The following is a 27,032-nucleotide window of genomic DNA, read 5'->3' as shown; positions in this document are numbered from 1 at the left end:
AAATTAACGTTTATTTTTGTCAGTTACAGCTTGTTAGATCTAGCGTTTGAATCAAACAAAGAGATAAAGTAGTACTTAAGATTACATTTATTTGAATGAATGAATTATAGCATTTATTTGAATTCATTATCAAGAGAGATGAGAGATGTGTGTGTGAATTACCTGTGTCTGCTCAGCGTCTCTCTCTATGAACATAAAGCTGTGAGTTTAATTACTTCAAAACCAGTGATTTTTTATTTTAATAAGTTAGATTAAACTTTCTAAACACAATTTATATATATATAGCCAATCAGAATCACGTATTCAGATAGACCATGTTATAAATTTAAAATATATTTTCATATTTAATATATTATACATTATATTATATAATAATAATAATTATATGTATACACATATATAAATAAATAAAATGTATAATGTATTTCTGTATAAGGCCTTTTTTATTGTATATAAATTTGGTTTTGTGTATATATATATATATATATATATATATATATATATATACATACAGTATATATATATAATTTTTTATTATTATTTTACAGGATATCTCAAAATCAAAAATTAAAACTCTGTTTATTTTGCATTTAAATGTATTCATTTTGCAGACACTTTCATCCAAATTAAGGTTAATGACAAAAAAAAATCCCTGATTTTCTGTGGTCTCCGTCTTTTGGAGCCCGCTGTATTGAAACCTTGTCATTCTTAGAGAGGTCTGCTACTCTGCGGTGTACTCTGTGCAAGACTTCAGATTTATAATTTATCTTTATTTTTTTATTTAGTATTTGTTTGCTGGCTCTCGTGTTTTGAATGACTCTCAATGCAATCTGAGCCCGGCACAACAAAGGCAGGGTATCTCATCCTTCAAGAATTACCTCCTCCTCCACAAACCCAGAAAGAGCTCGCTCATCCCTTTGTGGGGAAATGAAAGGAATATTATTGTTCCTACTGTGAGAATGAACTTTGAATTTTTTTCTGCCTTAGTTTGTAGAAAAGTTTGCTCTCTGCTCTCGCGACGTGACTGTAATTTAAAAGCCTGGCTTTTTAAAAGCTCACTGTAACAGTATTTTACAGACAGCCAAGCCTTTAGTATTTGAATATAAAGGCTGTGATATTCATCATACTTATTTTTTCGCCGGGAGAGCAGAGGAAAAGTGATAGATTATTCATTGCATGCTTTCCATTCATCTAAACACAGCTAGAAAGGGTCAGATAGGATATTTTACATAACCAAAGTTGGTTTTGCTATTTCTATTTTCCTGTCGCTTACCAGTTAAGCTTCATAAACACAAGTTGCCTTAAAGGGGGTGGTTCACCCAAAAATATTGATTCTGTCATCATTTCCAAACCTGTCTTTCTTTCTTCAGTGGAATACAAAAGAAGATATTTTGAAAATCATCTGTTTTATTATACATACAGTGAAAGTCAATGGGGTTTGGTGTTGGTTGGCTAACAAGGTGCCAAAACATGCTAAGACTTTATCTTTCTAAACCATACAGAGAGGATCTATATTACTGTACATCCATTTGAACATCAGACGCAGCGTTATAATGCAGAATTGGACATGCAGGTGGTGTGTAGCTTTCTGGAGCGCTTTAGATGGGCTAACAGGAGGAAAAAAGCACCCCGTGGTGGAAGATACTCCCTCAGCGCAGACGTGACACCCACACGTACGTTTCTGTGGCCGTTTAGCCCAGCGTGTGTGTGTGTGTGTGTGTGTGTGCCAGAGTTACATCACCATAAGGCCGAGCCATGCTGTGGCTCAGTGGCGGAGATACGGACGGCGAGGTCTGTACAGATGGAGACAGAAGGTTTCTGGTGAGGTGAGGTACAGAGAGAGAAAGAGAGATAAAAGTGTTTTTGTGCTGCTATGGCCTGTTTATAAAGAAGAGGTAATTTCGTGGAACCCTGAGTGATTTAGTGTGTATGTGAGTGGATTTGCGTGCTTGTGTTTGTGCGTATGTGTGCGGGAGGCCGTTCCTTTGTGTAAAAGGTTTTGCCCTCTCAGAATGTGTGATGTGGAGCTCAGAGAGGATAGACACTGTCCTGCTCAATGCTGCCATCTAGCTGTGGCGGATGAAAGTCCTCTAGGGGCCTTTGAAATCACAGTTCGGAAGTAATGTGGAAGCCTGTGGCGCAGCACAATGACAAATGTCTCCAAATGCCACATTATGTTTCATTCAGCTCAGTTTTATGACATGCCATCACGTTCAGTTTTAATGCGCACAAGATCTCATTCCACATGAACGTCAGATTCACCCTGGGAATGTGAGGGCATTTCATGTTTCCCTGTCGGGATGCAGAAACGACATCTGTGTGTCAGAAACGCTCTCCAAATATTAATATCTAATTTTTTTTTGAAAGCTTTTTGACAAATTTGTTTATTTTGATTATCATGGCAATGGATTTTTGTTACTATTATAATATTTTCAATAGTATTTAATCTAAATATTAATTATATTTTTAACAGAATAACTTTGATTACATTTGAATGAACATTTAAGATTTTTTCCGTTTGTTAAAAAAAGTCTCGGTGACTTTATGGACATGTAAAAATCACATATTAATCATATTTTAATAATATTAAAAATACGTACAACTCATATTTTTAATAGAATAACATTAGAATTGCATATTTCATTTTTTAAAATTTGGAAAATAACTTTGATGACTGTATGGACATGTCAGAATCATCACATATTAATAATATTTTAATAATGTTAAATAAATCATATTTTTAATAGAATAACTTTATGGTTAATTTTGAAGTAACATATTTAAGCTTTTTTAATTTGTAAAATAACATTTTGATGATTGTATGGGCATGTAAAAATCAACACATATTAATAATATTTGAATAATGTTTAATATAATATAAATAATATTCTTGATAGAACATTTAAGCCTTCTAATATGTAATAGAATCTGTATGAGATGTAAACGTAAAAATCATCACATATAAATAATATTTTAATAGAATAACTTTGATTAATTTTGAATTAATATATTTTTTACATCTTTTTTAAAATATTTGTAATAATATTTAATATAAATATAAATAATATTTTAATATATTTTTTTATTAATTTTTAATTAACATATTAAGCGTTTTCATTTGTAAAAGAATTTCGATGACTTTATGTAAAAATCCTCACATATAAATAATATTTTTAAAAGAACAAACATATTTAAGCTTGCAAAAACTTACTAGCATTTGTGTGTGTGTGTGTGTGTGTGTGTGTGTGTGTGTGTGTGTGTGTGTGTGTGTGTGTTCCGTGTGTGTGAGAGAGAAACACTTGTATGAGTGTGGTGAGATTCTGCTTGGGGAAACGCAATTAGCACACATAGCAGAGTCCATTTGTGCCGTTGGGAGGGAAACATTAAAATGTATGTGGAGTAGAGGCCTGCTGGGATACCGAGACTGTGTGTGTGTGTGTGTGTGTGTGTGTGTGTGTGTGTGTGTGTGTGTGTGTGTGTGTGTGTGTGTGTGTGTGTGTGTGTGTGTGTGTGTGTGACCTTGCTCTGCTCCCCGATCTATGTCCGAATCTCCCTCTCTCTCTTTTCACTATTCCCTCTGCCCTCACTATCAGCAGCCATGGTAAAATAAATAATGCATCAAAACACATTAAAAACATTAGCCAGGCTTTACTGCCAATAAAAGAGGAGGATGCTGGGGATGGAGAAAAATAAGGAGTGAGTGATCAGGTCTGAAAAAATGAAGTGAACTTTATGAAGTGAGAAGCCCCAGAGCTGCTGGACCGGAGCCAGGACGCCACAGGTGCGCTGACCAGGTGCACTGTGGGTATTTTATGTTGTAAACGAGTCATTTTGAGTCCAGTAAAATATGCAGTTGAAAGATGATTTTAATAAACATAATTGGTGGTTTAATTGGCATTGCAGGCTATTAAATTAGTTTATCATTAATATGCAAAAGCAAGGACGAGCACAGAAATGCACACGCAACATTTATACTCTCTTTCAGAGGTTTGTTGTGTCTCCTTGCTTTCCTTTTCTCTTTCATTCATTCATTCATTATCCTTCATTTCTTAAATGTACAATACCTTTTCAAAAGTTAGGGGTCAGTTAAATGTATTATTAGAAAAAAAATTATTTCAAATAATTACATTTTGATCTTTTTATCAAATAATCCTGAAAAAAATGAATCAGTTTCCACAAAAATATTAAACAGCACAGCTGTTATCGTGATTCATAATAATAAGAAATGTTTCTTCAGCAGCATATGGCACTGACGACTGGACTAATGATGCTGAAAATTCAGCTTTGCCATCACAAAAATAAAAATGTTATGCTTATTGTTATCAAACTTTCACTTTTAATAATGTTAAGTAAAGGGGAACAACACATTTATTTAATTTAGCACATGCTTTTGTCCAAAGTACGTTGAAAAATGAGGGGAAACACGATAAAGGAGTCAATAATATTAGCAGTGAAGTTAGTGTAGGCTGTGGAAAAACATTAACTGCATTTTTTGTCACTTTTTTCTGTTAAATAATGAAAGCTGCTTTATTGAACAAAAAAGTGATAAAAACGACATTTATATTTCCATCATCGCTGTTTTATTGAAAAATGAAAGGCCACAATGATAGAATAAAAAAATAATGAGCTAAAATGAGTCGTGATCACATGGCTCGTGGTAACAATATGCCTTTTTTATTAAACCAAGTAAAAGTGCAATTTCATACAAGTGGATGGGGATCCAAGGAACATTTTATTTTGTGATTTGATAAATCTGACTTGTCCTGTACTGTACGGCGCCATTATGCTTCCTCTATTTTTGTCTTTTAGCAGCCAGAGACTTTTTGTCCTTTTTGTTTCAATGCAGCACACAGAAGTGAGAGGAGGCACGGAAGTGAAGCACAGGGAGCTGCTCATTAAAAGTTACCCACTACGTCACAACTCATTTTCATCTAAAGTGGCGCGTGAAGCAGATAGTGAGTAAACTGCTGCGGGTGAGCGATAGAGAAGTGGAGTCTGTGTCTTATTTTGGGGGGCAGAGCCCTGTGTCTCCCCAGAGAGCGCTGACGCCATCGTGCCAGGATCCGCCACAGTGCACGGGTCCTCTCGTCTCCTTCCCGCTGGCAGCGTGACAATTGGCATTATTAAAAATTGATTGCCGCAGACCGTTCCATGGCTTACATGTATTATTGAGCCAGAGTCAGTCGGGAATCTGCCACGAGTGAAGGAAGCAGAACGAAACACTTTATGATTGTGAACGTCTTTTAGTGAGATCTCACACACACAGATACACACATTTGCATCCCGGTGCCATTCATACACATAAACACGGGCGTATGCAAATGTGCTTATATAAATGAGGTGTATTGTGCTGAGTGTAGCATGCATTTCTTTTAATATTTCGTTCTGTATTGCTCTGTGTCTCTGGCTTTCACTGTTGGAAAGCAGTAAAAATAAGTCAGTCTATGAAACATTTGCCTTTTCCAGTTGTTATGGTGAATTTTTTAAGTCCATTATTCTCTCAGACAAAGAATATTTTTATATAGTTAATGAATTGCTTCACACCATCTCAAGATAAATTATATTTTGAGATATTCTGTTGGGAGGAACATTTCAAACCAAAATTGCTCCAGCTCACCTGTTATGGTGATTGTATGGCTTCTTTCTTCTTTTTTAAGCATTCAAACTACTTTTCTATTAATAGAAGTTTCAAATAAATGAGATTTGCCAGGGTGGATATGTTATCCTTGAGAAATTGTGTCAAGCATAAAAGAAGAACAATTTATGAATATTAAATGAGCAACTGAACAACTTTGAACTTGGCTCCTCAAAACTCAAATTATGTCACTTCCTCTTCATTATGCCATTCACAATGAATTATTTCGAGGCAAATGGTAATGGGAAAATCTAAATTCATGGAAAGAAGAATTGTCGTTCAAATTAATTTTATTATTATTAGAAAACTTTTTAATATGCGTTTGATTATTTTTGTTTTTATGGCAAAATATTTATATCTTTTAGTATTTTTACCCTTTTTTTTTTTTAAAGAATTACTATGGGTATGTAAAAACTATCACATGAAATAAGTTTATGAATTAACATATTAAGCTCACAAAACACTTACTAGTAGCTTTTTGTGTTTTGGGCATTTCGTCCAATGTTATATGGACACAAGTGACTGATACTACCTGCAAATGTGAACACTTCGCACTTCACAGTTTTGTGCTACAAATCTAATGTCTTCTCTTGTCTTTTCCCCTTCTTTCTGTCTGTCCTGTCTTTCCCCCTCCCTCGTTCTTCTCTTTGTGTTGCACAGATGAACAGGCCAATCCAGGTGAAGCCAGCTGACAGTGAGAGCAGGGGAGGTAGATTTCCACTCCTCTTTTTTCTTCTTCCTTTTCTATTTCTCTCCCCACCTTCATGTCACACTACATCAGTGTCACCATTACCGGTAGATGTCCCCTTCTTAAGAGTCACATATAATGACGCATCTCGATGAGACCTGACAGTCATACAAGGCCCCAGAGGATCTTGGGCCGGCCCTCACACGCCTTACATAAGTGTCGTCACTCCTTTTGTCGGATTGTTGCCCTCCACGGAGGTGCGGGGAGAAACACTTTCCTGAGTTTTACAGTTTTTGATGCACACACAGACACTTTTGTATAGACATGCACTGTTGTAGGAAAGACCAAAAAATGTCGACAGTTTGTTGAATTTTATGGTTCTTAAAAGTGTAAATGGCAAAACGAATACGGTTTATCATATTTAATCTTAGTCATTTTATTTATGCCTCCTCAAAACTCAAATTATGTTATTTCCTCTTCATTATGCTATTTAAAATGAATTATTTTGAAGCAAACAAAATAATACTAAAGATATTTTGTGTTGTGATGGGAAATACACATTCAGTGAGAGAAGAATTATCAGTGTTAAAATGAATATAATAAGATATCAATTATCAGAAAACTATTTTTAAATAAATTTGATTATTTGATCATTTTGATTATCGTGGCAATGTATTTTTGTTAGCATTTTTCAATGACTGTGGGTATAGAAATATTATCACACGAAATAATGTTTTTAATAAAATTACATTAATAATAGAATACATTAATTTGTTATGAGTTTATTAATGAGTTCTTTATGTTATATTATAGGTTGACTAGAGACTAGATATCAAGTGACTAGAACTCATAAGAACATCAAAAGAATTTAAAAATTCTCTCCTATGACATCATAAGAACTTAAAAAGGTTCTCCTATGACATCATAAGAACTTAAAAATTCTCTCCTATGACATCATAAGAACTTAAAAAGGTTCTCCTATGACATCATAAGAACTTAAAAAGGTTATCCTATGACATCATAAGAACTTAAAAATTCTCTCCCATGACATCATAAGGCTCTCCTATGACATCATAAGAACTTAAAAATTCTCTCCCATGACATCATAAGGCTCTCCTATGACATCATAAGAGCTTAAAAAGGTTATCCAATGACATCATAAGAACTTAAAAAGGTTCTCCTATGACATCATAATAACTTAAAAAGGTTTTCCTATGACATCATATATACACTGAAAAATATAGTGTATCATTTACTTTGAAAAAATTTCAATTAGAAATTGCTAGTAAATTTAATAATTTTTGTAATTTATGCATAAATAATAAATAAAAAAAACAATGGCAAGTAATATTTAATCAAATATGACATTTTGAAATAGAAAGACTGAAATAGTATTTTCTTGTAAAACTTACTGTTTTTCATTTTTTATTTTTACAATGTAAGAACTTTAAAAGTTCCTTTATGACATCATAAGAATTTAAAAGGGTATCTTACGACATAACAAGAACTTACATTTCCCCTATGACATCATATTCGCTTAAAATATTTATAGAATTTAAAATGTTCTGCTTTGTCATCCGACTGTAAAGCGTGTTCCCTTTCAGTCGGTCATGTTCGACGTAACGTGGGGGTTACACACGTAACCGAGACATTTTTTTAAGCTTTTATTTTTAAGTGTGTGTGTGTGTGTTTGTGTTCATGGGAGTGTGAGATTGAGTTTCTGTGCATTGACAGTGTCTGTGCGTCACTTACAGACAGAGTGGAAGTAGTTTGGTAAGAGATAGCTCGTCTTTTCCTCCTTTTTGGGTCAGGTTTTCCAGATAACCAAGATTGATAGACCCACAGAGAGAACGAGACATACACATAGAGGCACCTCTCCTTCCTTCACAGTCTCTCCTTTCATTTCATGCCATGTGTTCCTTTCTCTAATTGAGAGTGTCTTCCTTTACTCACACTCGACAGATCAATTGTCTTCATGGTGATGGACAGCTGAATTTATCCCCCTGTTAGCCCTGTAAAAACGCAATATATGTCCCTGCAAAGCCCTCTGATTCCACTGGCAAAACTGATGTGCCGTACCCAACCGATCCATTCACTAGTCATTTAAAGTGAAACGCCGGGATGGAGAGGGAGAGCTAAAGGTCAAAGTGGGAAAGACAAGGAAAGGAAGTGAGAGACAGAAAGAGAGTTAAAGAGAAGGCAGGAGTGGTCATAAGAGCGAAATAAGGATGGATATCAGAGAGAATGAAAAGAAACAGTTGGTGACACTGGTTAGAGACACTAAACGAAAGACTTGTTCTTCTAAACAAAATAGCTTTTTTCCACAGCATCTCACTATTATCTGGAAATGTGCACAGTGTGATTTACACGTAGGACATGTTTATTTAAATCGAGCATCCCAGCTTACAAAAAAATATATTCTATGAATGTTTTTCTAACATTCCCATTGAAAACGTTATTTCTCAACAATCAAAATGACCAGTTTTTAAAATCTTTTAAAAATGTTTTTATACACATGTTTAGGGAGCATTCCATTTTATAATTCTGCAAACATTTTGGGAATGTTACTTTTGAATGTTCTATGAACAAATGCCCAGTTAAAGCATTTCAGAAAAAAACATTCCATGAATGTTGTATTTTTTTGTGCTAACATTTTGAGAACATTATTAAAGACCAGATCATTTTGAACAAACATTCTATTAACGTTATTAATAATGTTAGTTTTTAACTTTTAGAGAACCTTGCCAAAACGTTAGCCAAAGTTCTGAGAATGTTCCCTATTAGCTGGGATAATCCAACGTTATCTCACGACCAATTCATACGAATTCATACGAGTTAGTACGATTTGTCTAAACCCCAATGATGGTTAAGTTTAGGGGCGGGATCAGGGGTAGGTTATTCGAACGAATTCATACGAATTGGGTAACTCGTAAAATATGTACGATTTAGCAAAAATCGCACAAATTCGTACAAGTGAGGTCGTATGAATTCGTACAAATTAGCCACCTCGTAAAATACGTGCGAATTACCACGAGAGCGTGTCTTTTTTTACATATTTTGGGTATCAGACTGCTGGTTTCATTTGTTGTCCAAGTGGAAGAAGGCCTTTTTTTCTTCAAATTCTGTATCCTGGCATAGGCAATACAGGGAGCCTCCTATAGGGGGCAATGCGCAGAGCAGTGGCATGGGGCATTCTCCATTTTAAACATGACTTCTCATCTTTATAGTTAATTTGAGGCAGTTTCTATGGCGTTATTTTAACGACAAATGACCCGAGAGCGCATTCATGTAATGTGCGAGCACAAATCTCTCCACTCACAGATGAATTTCCTTCACTCTCGCACAAAACAGGATGCGCACTCTCTAATACAGTGGTCTCAGGGCTCTGTGCGCTGTGCACTCGCGAATCTCCACGTGCTCTCTCTCTCTAGAACTCGTTTCACTCTTAGAATTAATGTTGCCAAAAGATATCAATCATCAGACCTCCACGATTGACTGATGAAATAACACAGTGTACCTTTAAATTGTAAAGAATTTTAACAATCCATCTTTGTATGTCAAATATGAACAAATGTTCATTGTACAAATTTCATGAGATGGCATTTTCAAGCCAGTTCTCTAGTTATTTATTTTATTATTTAATACTAGGGATGCACGATATATATCGGCCACCATATCGGTATCGGCATATATATTTTCATTTTTAATCTTATCGGCCCAGTAAGAAAAATTGGCCGATATATTAAAGCCGATAAATAATGGATTGCTTCCTTCAGTTGAGACACTTCAGATGCACACTGTTCGCCATGATGGTTTTGAATTGCGTGAAATATGATTGGAATCTCTTAAAAAAGGAAAATATGGTTCAGTGCAACATGTGCAGCGCAAGTCTGTCATATAGGCTATATAAAATTATAATGAGAACATTATAATTGTGTGCTTGGGACATGGCTTTTAATGGTGAGACTTTTTTTGTAACCAGGTTAAAATTTTACATTTTTGATTTATCGGCCAATATATCGGTTATCGGTATCGGCCAAAATGTTCATATCGGTGCATCCCTATTTAATACTTATTTGAGTTAAGTGCTTATTGTTGGCTAAAATTTTATTTTATTTATAAATATCATAAACTTTAGATTTGTAAAATGCACCCATTTTATTTATTATTCGTTTTACCTTTATACCTTTGATTTAGCCTGTGATTGCCTATGTAGTGTGTGTGCTTGTCTTATTCCGCATATACGGCGCACTTGTAAACATTCTGGACTGGAGATTAGTCTTGTTGACTGGGCAAGGGCACCCTGTCAGAGCATGTTAGTGAGCACCAGGGCGTGGACAAACACATGAACACACACAATAGTGCTCATTAATATCTCTGCTGCACCATCCATCATACTTAAACACACACATACATTACACATACACTTTCATGTGTAATGATATAAGAAAGTTTACCTATGCAAACCCCCTAGCATTATTAAACAGATCGTTTAGTTGCTTAAAGCACATTTTCTTGTGATTACACATGAATGCACTACACAAAAGGTCTGAGAAATATATTAAAACAAACAAAATTGCTAAATCATTAGCAAATCATCTTTAAAAATATATATGCTGTGGCAGTGAATCATTGGAATTTTGAAAATCCATGGCATTTACAGTACATGATAAAAATGTAGCTGTGATACCATATAGAAATAGCTTATTAATGTAATATTAATGTTTTTTTGTTTTTTTTTTATGCTAAACATTTTCTTTTGGGAGCATGTTTCGGGTTAATATATAATAATTGAATTATACTTTTATATTTAGATTCTTTGTTATAAACAGTAGAGGTCTATGGTATGTCACTGTTTATATAGCAAGATAAATGTATCCAGTATCCAGTTCAATTCCCTCTGCACCCTATAAATATGTGCCTTGTTTTTTAACTCTGTGCCTTGTCTTGAGTTTAAAACATGCAGCATTGACACTGCAATTACAGCCTAATAAAACCCTGAAACAATACCGCTTTTGTTCTCCTCACGCTGATGTGTAATTCAATAATGTCTACATAATCTGATAAATAAAAGCACAAACAATAAACAAGGACTCCTGAGGTGGCAGAATCGACTAGACGAAAGGTTCTCCACAGATATCTCGTTCATAAACTCATTTCATTAGACAGTAGCACCAACAAGTATCTTAGTGGATTGCTGGATTTAGACACAGGAAAGATATATTAGGTGGATAAAAAAGGGATTGATTGAGTTGAAGGTGTTTGAAGAGCTTTTATTTATTTTAGGACTTTTAATAAGTTTTTGCTGCATTTTTTTTATTGCATTTTTGAATTGCTTTTTTGTTTGCATACAGTACTTAGCTCATGCTTTTTTTTTTTGTATTATAAGATTCTACCATCTTTAATAATAAAATGCTCTGAAATTATTGCAAATGCTGAGGAAAATGCAAACAGCATTTAAAATAAAGTAAAACTAGAATAAAATCCGTGTGGATTTATTGAAATGAGCAGCAAGACATCAGATAGATGTACTGTAGTTGTTGTCCTGTATAATATGTAACGAATTCTTTGTGTTTGTTTCAGAAGACAGAAAACTTTTTGTTGGCATGCTGAATAAGCAGCAATGTGAGGACGACGTGCGGCGCCTTTTTGAGTCCTTCGGATGCATTGAGGAGTGCACCATCCTCAGAGGTCCTGATGGAAACAGCAAAGGTTATTGGGTTCAGTCCAATTCTCTTTCTCTCTCTCTCTCTCTCTCTCTCTCTCTCTCTCTCTCTCTCTCTCTCTCTCTATATATATATATATATATATATATATATATATATATAAAATGTGTCACTGCTGCATGTTTTAAACTCAAGACAAGGCAGAGTTTAAAAAAAAAAGGCACATATTTATAGGGTGCAGAGGGAATTGAACTGGATACGGCAGTGAGTAAACATGCAATACACATACATTTATCTAGTTAAACAGTGACATACCATAGACTTCTACTTTTTTTTAATAATAATACAAATATTATTAAATTATTATAGATTAACCCAAAACCTGCTCCCAAAAGAAAATGTTTCGTATTTTTTAAATAATAATAATTAAAAAAAATTATTAACTTACATTAAGCTATTCCTATAGCTTTTGTGATATGGTATCATGGCTAAATTATTATATTTTTATCATATACTGTAAATGCCATGGATTTTCAATATTGAAATGATTCACTGCCACAACATATATATTTTATATGTATATTTACACACAAGCATTTGTAAGAATATATGTGACCCTGGACCACAAAACCAGTCACATGGAGCAATTTTATGAAATTGAGATTTATACATCAAATGAAAGCTGAATAAATAAGCTTTCAATTGATGTATGGTTTGTTAGGATAGGACAATATTTGGCCAATATACAATATATTTGAAAATCTGGAATCTGAGGGTGCAAAAAAAATCTAAACACTGAGAAAATCGCCTTTAAAGTTGTCCATTTATGTTCGCGATTGTGCTAGCCTGGTTAAAACCAGACCATTCTCAGTAGTAACTGAGTTATGGTCTGGTAAAGCTCCATAGACAAATCATTTCCAAAGGGGCGTCACCAACGGACGTCGCTCAAATACCTCTGGGCGCAGTTGGATAGACCTAAAACCAATCAGAGCGATCGTCATCGTGTAAAGCCATATGCTGCGTCCCAATTCGCCTAAGTTACACTACGCCATAAAAGTATGTACTCTTTTTGTGAAGAAAAGGTATTTACTTTTGAATGTGTAGCAAAAAAGTAGGCAAGCTTTGGGACATACTACTTTGTCATCTTTATCGGACGGATCTGTCGCGTGCATCCTGTCACTTAAACTGCCCTGTCAATCATCGTGTCACAGTTAAAATCCTCTATTAAATCTAATTTAATTTCCTACCGTTTCGGAGAGAAATGTAGTAGCACGTTCATCTGCCAGTGGGTCTTTCATGGAGACTGTCCTCATGTGTTTGCAATTTGAATATAATAATGCATTTAAAAGTTGAACGGACGTCGCTCAAATGCCTCTGGGCGCAATTGGATAGACCTAAAACCAATCAGAGCGATCGTCATTGTGTAAAGCCCGCCTCAACGTTTCTGATTGGTGGCGCGATTTCTAGGCCATGGAAATGGGCTTGAATGAGCTCTTTGCCAGACTACTTCTCGAGCAAATCTGAATTTGCCGGAAGTTGTCTGGGTTTTCCCAGGCTACGATTGTGCTGCATTCACTCACAAAAATAAATGTTTTATATATTTACAGTAGTAAATTTACAAAATATCTTCATGGAACATGATCTTTACTTAATAGCCTAATGATTTTTGGCATAAAAGAAAAATCGATAATTTTGACCCATACAATGTATTGTTGGCTATGGCCACAAATATACCCGTGCTACTTGAGACTGGTTTTGTGATCCAGGGTCACATAGTCACTTTTAAAGGTCAGTTAAAAAAAACTAAAATGTCTGCATATAGTTTTTTGTTGTTTTTTAATTTATACATAATATAAAATACTAATAATATGTAATACAAAAATAACTTTGGAGTTCAAAAAACGGCTTCTTGTCCCAGGACTGAGGTAGAGAAACTCCCAAAAATAAAATATGTTGGTCTAGAAGTGTCTGTAAATGTTGAAGAGGGTGTTTTTGACTGTTTTTCTCTCTTCAGGATGTGCGTTTGTGAAGTATTCCACTCATGCAGAAGCTCAGGCCGCTATTAGTGCTTTACACGGCAGCCAAACTATGCCTGTGAGTGCCAGCACATCTGATCATGCACTTTTGTATCATTAGCACGTTTAAGGCACAAAGCATCCTCAATTGGTGTGTGTGTGTGTGTGTGTGTTATAGGGCGCTTCTTCCAGCCTGGTGGTGAAGTTTGCAGACACAGATAAGGAACGGACCATTCGACGCATGCAGCAGATGGCCGGTCAGATGGGCATCTTCAATCCGATGGCCCTGCAGTTTGGAGCGTACGGTGCCTATGCACAGGCAAGAGCTCTCTCTCTCTCTCTCTCTCTCTCTCTCTCTCTCTCTCTCTCTCTCTTTCTCTCTCTCTCTCATTATAAACTATTTCCAACAAAACTGCAGCATCTCAGTGGAAAAATCTGTCGACTCTAAAGTCTTGTTATACACATTGCTTTTATCATTATATGATTATGTTATCTTACATATAGTTAAAGTAGTGTGTGTGTGTGTGTGTGGGCTTTTCTCCGTCAGGTTCAGCAGCAGGCAGCGCTGATGGCATCAGTGGGTCAGGGAGGATATCTCAGCCCTATGGCGGCTTTTGCTGCCGCACAGATGCAACACATGGCCACCATCAACGGCCTCCCTGGGGCTCCCATGACCCCAACATCAGGTGAGGAAACACACACACACAGAGACTTTCCCAGACTAAAGGCCCATTCACACCAAAAACAATAACTATAACCATAACTATATTAGTGTCCACACCAGCAGACGAATCATTCTGTTTATACTAAGCGCACACTGCAGTTACGTCTGCTGCTTTAAATGCTCGAGCTCTTTAAAGTCTGGTGGGTTCTGATTGGCTGCCAAAGTTTTCATCGTTCATCAGCTGGAAAAAATCATTCTGAAGTGATTTCATTGATATTGTTTCTCTGTGCAGCTGTCATAGTTGTGGTATTGACTCTGCTATTCTTTTATGTTTAGAACGATTTTTAGATCTATATCTTTATTGTTATATTTATCACCCTTGGTGTGAACAGGTCTTAAAGGGATAGTTCACCCAAAAATGAAAATTCTGTCATTCTTTACTCACCCTCATGTTGTTCCAAACCTGTATGAGTTTGTTTCTTCTGTTGAACACAAAAGAAGATATTTTGAAGAATGTTGGTAACCAGACAGTTGATGGACCCCATTGACTTACATTGTATTTTTATTTTTTTCCATACTGTGGAAGTCCATATTTCCATCAACAGTTGGTTACCCTTATTCTTCAAAAGATCTTCTTTTGTGTTCAGCAGAAGAAAGAAAGTAATACAGGGTGAATGAATAGAGAGTGAGTAAATGAGTGAACTTGGTGAACTTTTCCTTTAAGTCTTTTAATTATTCATGGCTATCATTTATGCATTTTTCACTTCTTGAGTCATTGTAAAAAAAAAAATAGTTTTTTTTTTTTTTTTTGTCGTGTTTGGTAAGAGCCACAGATGAGATGGTTTATAAGAGCATGCTCTGTTCAGTAAAATTGAAACTAATGTATTATATAAATAACACATGATTAATTATTATTATATTTATTTAAAACTTAAAACTTCAATCTGATTGAGCTTCAGGCATTTCCAATCAGTGGAATCATCATCGTAATGAAATGAAGAATAAATAAATGTAAAATGCAAAAATAAAACTTAAAAAAAATTAAAATAAAAATATTCTTAAAAACTCTCTATTCCCAGCAAAGCCATTACGTATTTATTATGAATATTTCAAATATTGTCTCCTCTCCTTGGCCCCGCCCCCAGGTGGAAGCACGCCCCCTGGCATCACGGCTCCCACGGTGACCAGCATTCCATCTCCAATCAGTGTGAACGGTTTCACAGGGCTGCCTCCTCCTCAGGCCAACGGACAGGCCCCAGCGGAGGCCATGTTCACCAATGGAATCCATCCTTACCCAGGTACTACACACTCTCATCCACAGATATACAGCAGAATTTTGCCAGATTTTAATAGCGTTGAACCGACTTAAATTATATTTCAAAAACTCCATAGGCAAACTTTTTGCAACAGTAAAATACATGGCTAAGTATAACACTAACATTTTTCATCATCCTTTTCTGACGATTAATGTCAGCTCTGGTTTTGTGAATTACAGTATTTCTTGCAGTATAATCAAGTTTTATGTTTGCACATAAAGCATTTTACTTATGTGTTTAGCAATATAAGTGTTCTTCTATTTGATGACTCAGCAGTCTTTTATTAAACACAAAAACATGTTATTAAATGTTTCTCCAAGCTACTTTATCTGAAAAGTGCATGCGGAGTTGTGAAATGGCCAGCGGTCGGCTGTCAGCTGTCACAGTTCGAGTCTGTGTGTGTTGTGGAGTGGTATTCATGTCCAGTGCCACAGAGAAAAGCAAATGCCTGTCTCCCGGCTGTATCCCAGTTTTGCAGGAAGTGGTGTTTAGGGAAGACTCGGAGAAGGGCGGCCTTGGCGTGGCACAGAGAAGTTGTTTTGGGGTTCAGGGAAGCTGCTTCCTGTCGTCTCTCTCAGAAGGTATAGAACTCCCTCAAACGTTAGTGTCGTATTACTGTGTGTGTTTGGTGTGTGTGTGCATACAGTTTACGGTAGACAGAGGGAGTGAAAGACGTGAGTAGTTTCTTCATGTTTGTTTGGTGTCGTCAGCTTTGTAGAGTGACTTGTTGTTGTTGTTGTAGTGTGGCTATAGTTATATGTGCATGCTTTGTATTTGGCAGACGCTTTCATTTAAAGTGACTCACTCAAGGGCGCGGTGGTGTTAGCTCACACCTTCTGGAGTTCAGTCCTACACCTTTTAGTTACCACTACAAAACAACCCCCATTGAACTGTGTTCCCTTTAAAGGGATAGTTCATAATTGCTAATTATATCATTGTTTTCTCACCGTCATGTTGTTCACGCTTTTTTATACAAAAAGGCCATATATAAATAATAAATTAAAATTGCTATTTCATACATATTTATTTTGTATATGCTCTAAAATGGCTTAAAATTGTGGTTTCCTTTCCAATTGGAGAAAACTTATTCAAAATATTTGATGTAAGAAGTAAAAAAAAAAATTATGATTTTTATGATTTAATTTTTTTTTATGATTTTAATGCATTTATATGCACCAAAAGAACTATACATATTCACCTACATACATTTCTACTCAAATAATAAAATAAAAAACCCGCTATGCCCATAAAACCATAGGACCAACAACTATCCTTGAACCCCTTAAAGGGATAGTTCTCCAAAGAACATTATTTTATTTCATCATCATCCTCACTTTCATGTTGTTCATGCTGTTTCATTAAACAAAAGAATATAGTGACATGTATGTAACACAATAATTGTTTTATAATATTGCCTGTATATTATTCATAAAGCTTCCATGTCCACAAAAAAGTCCATTCAGTGAAAAATCAGCCTAGCAACAAAACAAACATTGCAATATTACAGTAATATTAATACTGAAGTTCTCTGAGGTCATTTTCACTACATTCAATTATTAAAATATACAATAGTGTTAGTTGCATTTGTATAAAACAAGAGTGTGCAAGTCTACAGTGTGATACGAGAGATGTGAAAGTTGCATTACTTTCAGCTACCCAGATAAGCGGTCTGATATATAGCATTGCCATGGACAATGGTGAATATTAGGAAATATATGGCATCTTAATGATGCAATTTACCAATCAGAATCAGGTTTTCCAGAGCAGCGCAATTCACTGAAAATCTAGGCCGTGTTCATTTTCTTTTATATTCATACTTATTTGGAACATGAGAGTGAGTAAATGATGACAGGATGTTCATTTTTGGCTGAATTCTCCTCACTTTTAACTCTTTCCCCACCAGCATTTTAAAAAAGAAGTTGCCAGCCACTGCCAACTTTTTTAAAAATGTTCACAAAAGAACAAAAACATTTTGTTCTAGCACTATGCAATCTTTTTTTTTCTTATCAACACTTGAATTTGTGCAAGTTTAATAAAAAAAAAGCAACATTTTTAACAAAAAGCTGATAAAATTGCATTTTTTCCCAAAAAATACAATGTGCATAAGCAGTGTTTTAATTACTGTTTTGACACGGAGATTGTCTGCTCTTTCAGAAGATGCGTAATAGCGACCCCTACCGTTTAACAGTAAAAACACGTAAAGAAAAAACGGTAAAAAATTCCGTCAATGGCAGGGAAGTGTCTCAGGGGCTGTTTAAACAACACCGTTTTCAACTAAAAACAGAAAACTTTTTATGCATTTCGGCAGTTCATTTACATGACAACGCCATTTCGGGGGTCTGAAAATGCAAGCTTTTGAAAACGGGTATCGTCTCCCAGTGTAAACAACAAAAAAACGGAAATTTTTGAAAACCGTGATGTCGCGTGCATTTGTATTACGTGTTCAGTCTATATGCGCGTAGTTTTTCTTTACAAAGTGACATCGCCAACTACTGGCCTGGCAGCATAATACAGCGTTTTAGTCATTTTCGCAGATCCATGTGAAAAGGGACCGTTTTGACAACGTTGTTGTTTACGCGAAAAAGTTTTTAGTATAACAATGTCGTGTAAACATACCCTCATAAATGTAAGGAAATTCTGCCAATGGCGGGGAAAGAGTTACTCACATGTCCATCAAATGAGCTCCGAACACACAATCCAGAGCGTGGATGTTGCAGTATTTACCTGTAAGTGTTTTAGCAGCGTTAAGTTACCAGGCTGTAAGTATGTGCATCAGTGTTTAGAACAGGAGCGTCGCGGGCCGGGGCTGAATTGCCTTTATTACTGTGAAAGCTCTCAGCTGATTGATGTGCCGTGTAGAGCTGTAGATCTATATTGTCCTCCATACACTCTCCGGCTGTCTTTCCAAATCTCGGGCAGCGGAGAAGCTTGGCAGGGTCCCGCGCGAGCGCCACGGCTTAATTGTTTGTGGGTGAACGGTGAGGGGGAGGGAAGTGAGGTAAGCTCATTCCCCGCGCACAGCTCTGCCCGAACACACTCAAACGCACTCAGTGACCCCGGCTCTCGTCTCTCTCTCTCCACAGCTCAGAGTCCCACTGCAGCAGACCCCCTACAGCAGGCCTACGCTGGAGTCCAACAATATGCAGGTCTGTCACTCAAAAGGAGGCTGTTTGTGATTTTCCTGCTTCCAAGTTAATAAAAAGTGCATGCACTGTGTCTACGTGTGCTTGAAGAAGAGGTGTGAAGTGTGTGTGTGGGGTTATCTGACACATTGGCGTGTGTGTGTGTGTCTCAGCAGCCTTCCCCGCTGCATATGGACAGATCAGCCAGGCTTTTCCCCAGCCGCCTCCCATCATCCCTCAGCAACAGAGAGAAGGTGAGTCTGTCGCAGCCAGATATGTCACCTGTGAGAGTGAAAGATTCGACGTGGTCACTCTCTGTGACATTTCCCGTAATTGGCTTTTCATAGATGTTCTATTAAAGTGAGATTTTTATGTATTGATTGTTATGTGCCGCTTATGCTCCCATTCAAAAGTTTGGTTCCGCAAGGATGCATTCAATTAATCAAAAGTGACAGTAATAATATTTAGAATGTTACAAAAGATTTCTATTTCAAATAAATGCTGTTCTTTTGAACTTTCTGTTCATTAAATTATCATGAAAAAAATATTAAACAGCACAAGCGTTTTCGATATTGATAATTATAAATGTTTCTTGAGCACCAAATCAGCATTTTAGAATGATTTCTGAAGGATCATGTGACACTGGTAGGAATATTATATTATATCAATGGATCGCATTTCTGGTGTGCTATTGATTACCACAGACAATCATTTTGATTCGTCTCTCACTGTGTGTAAACAAACTGGAAACTGTTTACAGTAAATAGATTTGCCTAGCAGTAAAGAGTTTCGCAAACCCTACAGGACAAGCCAAAATTACAGATCCACAGACATTAAGTTTAAGAAATAGCCTAGAATAATCTTTTAAGTTAAATTTGGTGTTCTTATACTCAAGATTGTGGTTTCGTCTCCCTCCAGTGGCTGCTATTAAACTATACAGAAGCATCTTCAACAACCAGCCATGTTCATGATTTGCCAACTGTAGAGTTTCTCTTCTGTACAGCACGTGTTTGAATGCAGTGCACGTATAGATAAAGTGATTCATTTCTGCAGTTCCCATTGTCTGTTATGCATTATAGAATGTTGGAATGTTTGTTAATGTTGAAGTTATTAGACAGTGATCTACACAGGTTCTTTTTAGATCGTAAGCAAAAGTTTAAGTTCATTCGGTATACAAAAGCACCCTAGAACACATTACACAACATTTCTAAAGCCTGAGAAATGATGCATATAAAAGTAAAATAGCAAAAATACCACTTGTTAATTACACATTTGTTCCAGTGGTAAATAATAGTCAATTGGCATTGATCAAACTCAATAGCTGACCATTTTGATTATATAATTACATATTGCAGACTTATATCTACAAAATAAATTCACGTTATTTTTGATTGCATGTCCTTGCACGGCCGGTATATGCTGCAGTCATTCCCATTGGATGGTGGTCTGTGGTCTAACTGAGCCTTATTTGTCTCAAGAAATTCAAAACTTTATGATGGGAGTAAGTGCAGTGATTTCATGAAATGTTCAAGGTCAGTCAGGTCTTCTTTCAGCAGAGAAAATCATGATGACAGTGACCCGTGAACTATATTTCTTTGTCAAATCAAGGAGTTTTCTTTACCCTGATGACAATTTAAAGAAGCCCACATCTCCAATAATCTTTTGGAAACCAATTTTAGCTCCACTTAGCTGCACTTTTTGTTCATTTAAGGCTCAGTTTGAAGGAAGAGCTAATCTAAAACACCTTTTCAAGAGTGCCTGAAGAACCTGGAAGTGTCACACCGAGCATTTGTTTGTACACTGTTATTTCATCTATACAACTTATGGAGCGAATTGCTACTTTCAAATGCCAGGGCAACTGCTCAATAAAGAGAAACTGTTTCAATAGTTTCTTCTTTGCCAAGTCTAATTTGCCATTTGCGTCTTTGTTTTGCCTTCTCTCTCTTTATTCCCCTCATTTCCATTTATTCTTTCTGTGCTACCTGCTCTTTTTCTCTCCCGTCTAACCGCTTCTCTAATCTTCTGTATCCCACAATCCTTCTTGTCTTTCTCTCTCTTTCTCTGTCTCCAGGGCCGGAGGGCTGTAACCTGTTTATTTATCACCTTCCTCAGGAGTTTGGGGACGGCGAGCTGATGCAGATGTTCCTGCCTTTCGGTAATGTCATCTCCTCCAAAGTGTTTGTGGATCGGGCGACAAACCAAAGTAAATGCTTTGGTGGGTAAAAATGATAAGACACCTGTGAAGATTATTCTCATTCCTACTCACACTATTAACATTTTTACCTCATTTCTCTACCACAGCGAAGCTTTCGAATAAAGCCGTGTGCACACTGTGTGCTTTTCGCTACTATTTCGCCATCTGAGATACATTTTAGGAATTGTAGGGCTAAATTAAGATCGCTTAGTATGACATGTTCACCAAAGGGCGATATATTACCTTTACGCTGAATATTAGCATTTTGGTTATCTAGAACTGACCATCTAAATTGTGGATTTGACCTTGTCTGCAACATATACCAAATATCTTTCAGTATTTGGTGTTCCTTTCAGTCACATTAACATAATGTCCAAAACGCTCTTGGCATTCCAATTGGGGTTAATGCAGTTTTTCACTTTAGATTGGTGTTATTACATGTTTTGTGTGAAAACTGCAATGTAAACTGGTGACACAAGCAAAGTAGTAGCTAATTTGTATATTTTACACTTAAAATGTCACTGAAGTCACATCATTTAATCTGAATCACACGGTGTGCACCTGGCTTAAAACAGAAAAAAAGAATGAATGGAAAATGAAAGGGAAAAAAAGAAGATGTAGTGTAGCATCTTTATGTCTTTAATCAGCACGGGACATGAGGCTGAAGGAGAAACTGCGGAAGCGTGTTCGTGTGTCCCGCTTGTGACTAATGTGAACCTCTATATTTTAATTAGCGCTATCTGCAGCTTCACTGGCTCCTTGACTTATCAGAGGCATCCCATGCATGAACAAACACACCGCTATTCGATTTCAACTTAATATAAACGCAGTTAGCAGGAGGTGTTTCGGAGACTCAGACGTGATGATCTGAAATGCTGAGCCAGCTGAAATGATCACAATACCTCAAGACAGAGCGACGTGAGTGAGAAAATAGATGAGAAATAATTTGTTAACTGGAGTTTTGCTGATTGAAGCTGATTTACACCATACGCCAGAAACGGAAAATATGATAACTACAAAACTATATAATACATAATAATAAATAATGCATTTTTGTCATAATTCAAGCTACCGTTTTAAGAAGCTCCTCTACCAATTAACAAACAACTAACAAATAGCTACAAGACCCCATAAAATCAAAGCTTTGTTTTAGTCCATGTTTGTTAGCTTCAACACTATCAATATGCTGCTAGCACACTTTGAAAAAATAAGAACGATTAATTTTTCACTACACAGATTTTGTTCTATAAAATGTTATTTGTCTCACACAGACTTTCTGCTTAAAAAGGGAATATGATAACACAGGAGTAAATCCCTACTCAAGCAAGCAGTTTAATATGGTTTTAAAGTATATAACTTATTAAAAGCAGCTTATGATATTGTTGCTTGCGTAGTAGAAATACAATTTTCATTCAAATGTCAGTACTTTTGGAGATATCTGAATATTAGCAGGCTAAGATGATGTTATCAATATTTTGGGACCAATCTCCCAAAAGAGAAGATAATAATATTATATAATATATAAAATAAATTATATTATAATAAATTATATGTTAGTAATTGACAATTATTCATTAGCAACAGATGGCTTCAAAGCTAACAGACATTTTGAAAAAAAATAAAACATAAAAAAAGTATGACTGAAAAAACTGCTATTTTGCTCAAAGCTAAACTAATTTCATGCCTCTAAAAAAATGTAGTTCGTTTTTCTGTATGCTGCATGTTATTAACTCTTTCCCTGCCATTGACGGAAATTACACAATGCTTCTCCGCCATTGAAGGAATTTTCCAATGTTTCATGTTATACGTTAGGGTGCGCTATTACTCATCTTCTGAAAGAGTACAGAATCTCCGGATCAAAACACAGGCGGAAAAAAAGAAGAAGAAACAAGCGATAGAAGCATTGCTTACACACATGCGAGCATTAAACATTAAATAAATCAAAACTGCTAAACGTTACCGAATGAATGTCGACCCAGGACGAGATATAGGAATATGCAAGCCTTGAGGCTGTTGATGGATTCAATCTACCCAATCTATGTTTTTGATCATCGTTCTGAATCCAATCCAGACATTTTGGCGGGGAAAGAGTTAAGGACTCCTGGCTAACTTCTCGCTAATTCTAGGAGTGGATGAATATTGTGTTAGGTTCTGCATGTTTTCTGTGCTTCTGATTATTGTGTATCAAATGTATGCTGTTGTATTGTATTGATTGACTTGATTGTGCATATATGTTGAATGTTAAACATGTATCTGGTAAATATGTGTCACGGTGACTTAAGTAAACTTGTTTGATACCCTTCCCTCCCTTCATTTCACGCTCACCTCATTCTTTATCATAAAATCATTTCTGGCCTCACCGTGACCCATTTCTCACACCCCCTCCGACTCCACCTTCCCTCAATCCTATCTAACGTCCATCTGTCCATTGCATTACCTTCTCATCCATCTGGTGCTAACCTGTCGTCCTCTCTGTCTCCATCTTTCTCCCTGCATTCTCCAGGCTTTGTGAGCTTTGATAACCCAGGCAGCGCTCAGGCCGCCATCCAGTCCATGAACGGCTTTCAGATCGGCATGAAGAGACTCAAAGTGCAGCTGAAGAGGCCAAAGGACGCCAACCGCCCATATTAGCCCCGTCCCTCCCCCCAGCCACCCCTGACCCTGGGGGTGAAGGCCGCCGCTGCGCACAGGGAACGACAGGTCAGCCAAATCAACCTTGGAGCCAAAAGACACACACATACTATACAAGTGAATGAATTGGTTTAGTTAAAGGGATAGTTCACCCAAAAATCAAAATTAGCCCATGATTTACTCACCCTCAAGTCATCCTTGGTTCATATGACATTCTTCTTTCAGACGAATACAATCTGAGTTATATTAAACAATGTCCTGGCTCTTCCAAGCTTTATAATGGCAATAAAAGTGCATCTATCTATCATAAAAGTGCTCCACACGACTCCGGTGGGTTAATAAAGGCCTTCTGAAGCGAAGCCATGCGTTTGTGTAAGAAAAATATCCATATTTAACACGTTACAAAGTAAAATTCTAGCTTCCGACCAAACGGCCATACACAGTGCCTAAAGTGCAACTTACGCAACTTGTGACGTCAGATGTAGCGTAGTGCGTCATGGCGTAGTGTAAATATCAGCAGTACGTCGCATTACTCGCATAAGTTGCGCTTTAGACTTAAGTGGAATCCGCTCGTTTGCACGGTTCTTTTGGCCGGAAGCTAGTTATTTTACTTAATAAAGTTTTAAATGATAAAATTGTCTTTTTTCTTACTGATATGTAGTTTCACTCTGAAATGTCACATTACATGAGTAAAATGGCTTGTGAATGTGGTTTCATTTTGACTTTAAGCCTGCAGTATAACAGCAAATGATATTAAAAAGGACTGTGGCAGAGGGGGAAAGATTAGTCGTCTCCATGTAGCTCATATCATCTCACATCTCCTCATCTAAATGAAGATGGAAAATCAATGATGTGTCATTAATTTACCCTGCTGATGCCTTTTACTGGGCCAAGTTATTACCTACTTACAAAGCTAGTGAGCCATCTCCGCCTCTGTGGACGACACAGTACGGCTCCTGCACATCTCGACACTGACCTGATACATTAAAACTCTTCCAGCCAGCCAAAATCATTTAGCTAATCAGTGTTTTTATCTTGTTTTATGGTAAAAAGATCTATACGTCCTTAAAACAATTTTAAAAAAGCTACATTTTAAGAGAATATCTGGATCTGGACGTAAGATTTGTTTAGATTTATTTTTATCAATTAAGAAAATGATTTTTTGCGGTGCATAAAATCGTGATCAAATGGTTTGAAGAACAAACAAGAAGTTGCGGATGTACCAAAGGTGTTTTTTTTTTTTTTTTAAATAGCCTTAGTTTAGTAGCTCTTAATGCAAATTCATGATGTGATTATACAAAAATATGTATATGTGGCATGTATCTATTTTTGAACCATTTTCCCTGAAGAGAAAAATAATTATATTATATAATTATGATAAATTATAATTAAACCAATTATATAATTTATACAAATAATAATTGCATTAATATTAACAAATAAAACATCAATAATTATTATAAATAATTACTAACATTATTTATAATTGATCATTTTAAAAAATAAAAAAGTGATTCGTCAACTTTAGTACGCCAGCAATGGATCAAAAAGCTAATAGACATGAACTAAAAGCCACAATAAGTGGTCTTCAAAGCCGCACTGAAACAAAAGTAGCAACAGATCTTTTCCTCTGTATTTTGAGGTAAATCCATGTGTAACGGCTTACCAATTTTTTTTTTTGAAAATATAGGGTGGGAAATTTTCATTTCATGCCAACTTTAAATGCTTCTGTTCTTTTTGTGTTTGCTTCCCAGGTTTTGTAGAGCTGGAACACATGTTGATAACATGCCAAATGTATTTGAAAACAACAAGATCAAGATCATCGGGGCTGGGGATACAGTACAGCTGAAGCAGGACATGAGGAGGACGTAGCCGCGTGATATACCACCACCACCACCAGGCTCAATGGACCTTTTTGGACTTCAGTGTTTAACTCAGGGGAGCTGCGGTGTAACTGGACCATACCGTACTCCCTTCTCTGAACCCCCAAGCCCTTATTTTGCAGGACCACAGGACACATTACTGAAGACCAACACAAAAATATATATATATAAATATATATATATAAAAAAAGAAAAAAAAAGAAAAACAATGTAAGCCCTCAGAAGGCTCTGAATCTACGAATAAGTAGTATGGGGGGAAAAAACACTTTTTAAAACTAAGATAGACTTTTAGATGGAAATCATGTAATATTGAACACGTCTTTGGGAAAACTTTTTAAAGAACTGTTTTAGAAACCAACAAAACGGATTAAAAAAGAACAAAAAAAATTGAAAGACAGAACTTTTTGGAAGGAAGTGACAATTCAGGACACGAACTTGCTTCGACTCGGGATGGCCAACTTTTTTTCTTGGAGTGCCTGTCCTTTTCCAGGGGCAACGGCTGCCACAAACCGCAGCCTCCGTCCGCTGGGAGACTTACCTGTCATTCCTTAGTTGTGTAGGGACCAAATGACCAAACCTTTTTATCACAAATGAAAAAAAAAGAGAGAAAAAAAAAGACTCATATCTGTAACATAATCGGACCACTGCATCTCTTGCTGTGCCAATCGGTTAGAGTTGTATTTAAAAAAGATATATGTATAAAAAGAACATATATGACTATATGCATACATATAGATTGCTGATATGCTTTTGAATACTGGCAGAACTATTTCCGATGGTCCGTCGAGGCCGCTCACTTCGCTAGTTTACAATTACTGCTCAAAATGAAGAATATTTATTTTTATTTCTCTTCTAGTTTTTCTCTGTGGTGAGAGAAAGGGTGCATGGGAAGGGTTGTTCCATAATGCAGCCTTACCTTTTCTATCTTATGTCCTGACCTTGTAGTTAAGAGACCATCTTAAAGAGGTTTGAGATAAACAATCCTGTTTATATATAACGTACATACGATATGTATATGTATAGCAGACGTTCAAGCAATATGTATTCATATTTATGCACCTGTACAGCATATATATGGATACATACACGATATTAATCCCAAAACCCATATATGTATTTATATGCATATATTTTATATGTGTGTATATATAGAAACCGGCTATTCAATATGTAGAGCTGTAATTTTTTTGTAGATTTAAGCTAGAGTTTGAAACATCT

At 36.2% G+C, this 27,032-nt stretch overlaps 1 protein-coding gene across 9 annotated transcripts in view; it reads left to right on the top strand.

The window, feature by feature from the left end:
* The window catches only part of celf4 (CUGBP, Elav-like family member 4), a 92,833-nt gene extending 66,866 nt beyond the window's left edge, over positions 1 to 25,967 (top strand). The window contains exons 3-14 of one of the 9 annotated variants that reach the window (XR_013823991.1): positions 6,296 to 6,344; positions 11,907 to 12,035; positions 14,004 to 14,083; positions 14,183 to 14,323; positions 14,552 to 14,690; positions 15,814 to 15,966; positions 16,455 to 16,565; positions 19,068 to 19,130; positions 19,280 to 19,360; positions 21,178 to 21,261; positions 23,804 to 24,000; positions 25,686 to 25,967. Coding sequence is in view for 7 of the 9 variants with exons in the window: in XM_079898218.1 (XP_079754344.1) it covers positions 6,296 to 6,344; positions 11,907 to 12,035; positions 14,004 to 14,083; positions 14,183 to 14,323; positions 14,552 to 14,690; positions 15,814 to 15,966; positions 16,455 to 16,565; positions 19,068 to 19,130; positions 19,283 to 19,360; positions 21,178 to 21,321; positions 23,804 to 23,931 (1,215 nt within the window). In the remaining 2 variants the exon portion in view is untranslated. Of the gene's footprint in view, positions 1 to 6,295; positions 6,345 to 11,906; positions 12,036 to 14,003; positions 14,084 to 14,182; positions 14,324 to 14,551; positions 14,691 to 15,813; positions 15,967 to 16,454; positions 16,566 to 19,067; positions 19,131 to 19,279; positions 19,361 to 21,177; positions 21,322 to 23,803; positions 24,001 to 25,685 lie in introns of those variants that run through there. The other 8 variants (XR_013823992.1, XM_079898218.1, XM_079898219.1 and 5 more) reach the window with 8 other exon arrangements.
* Positions 25,968 to 27,032: the final 1,065 nt, after the last annotated feature.

This window comes from Squalius cephalus, assembly GCF_949319135.1.
Source record: "Squalius cephalus genome assembly, chromosome: 17".
Classification (NCBI taxonomy): Eukaryota; Metazoa; Chordata; class Actinopteri; order Cypriniformes; family Leuciscidae; genus Squalius; species Squalius cephalus.
Note: the sequence above shows the minus strand (reverse complement) of the source record. Positions and strands in the feature narration are given on the sequence as shown.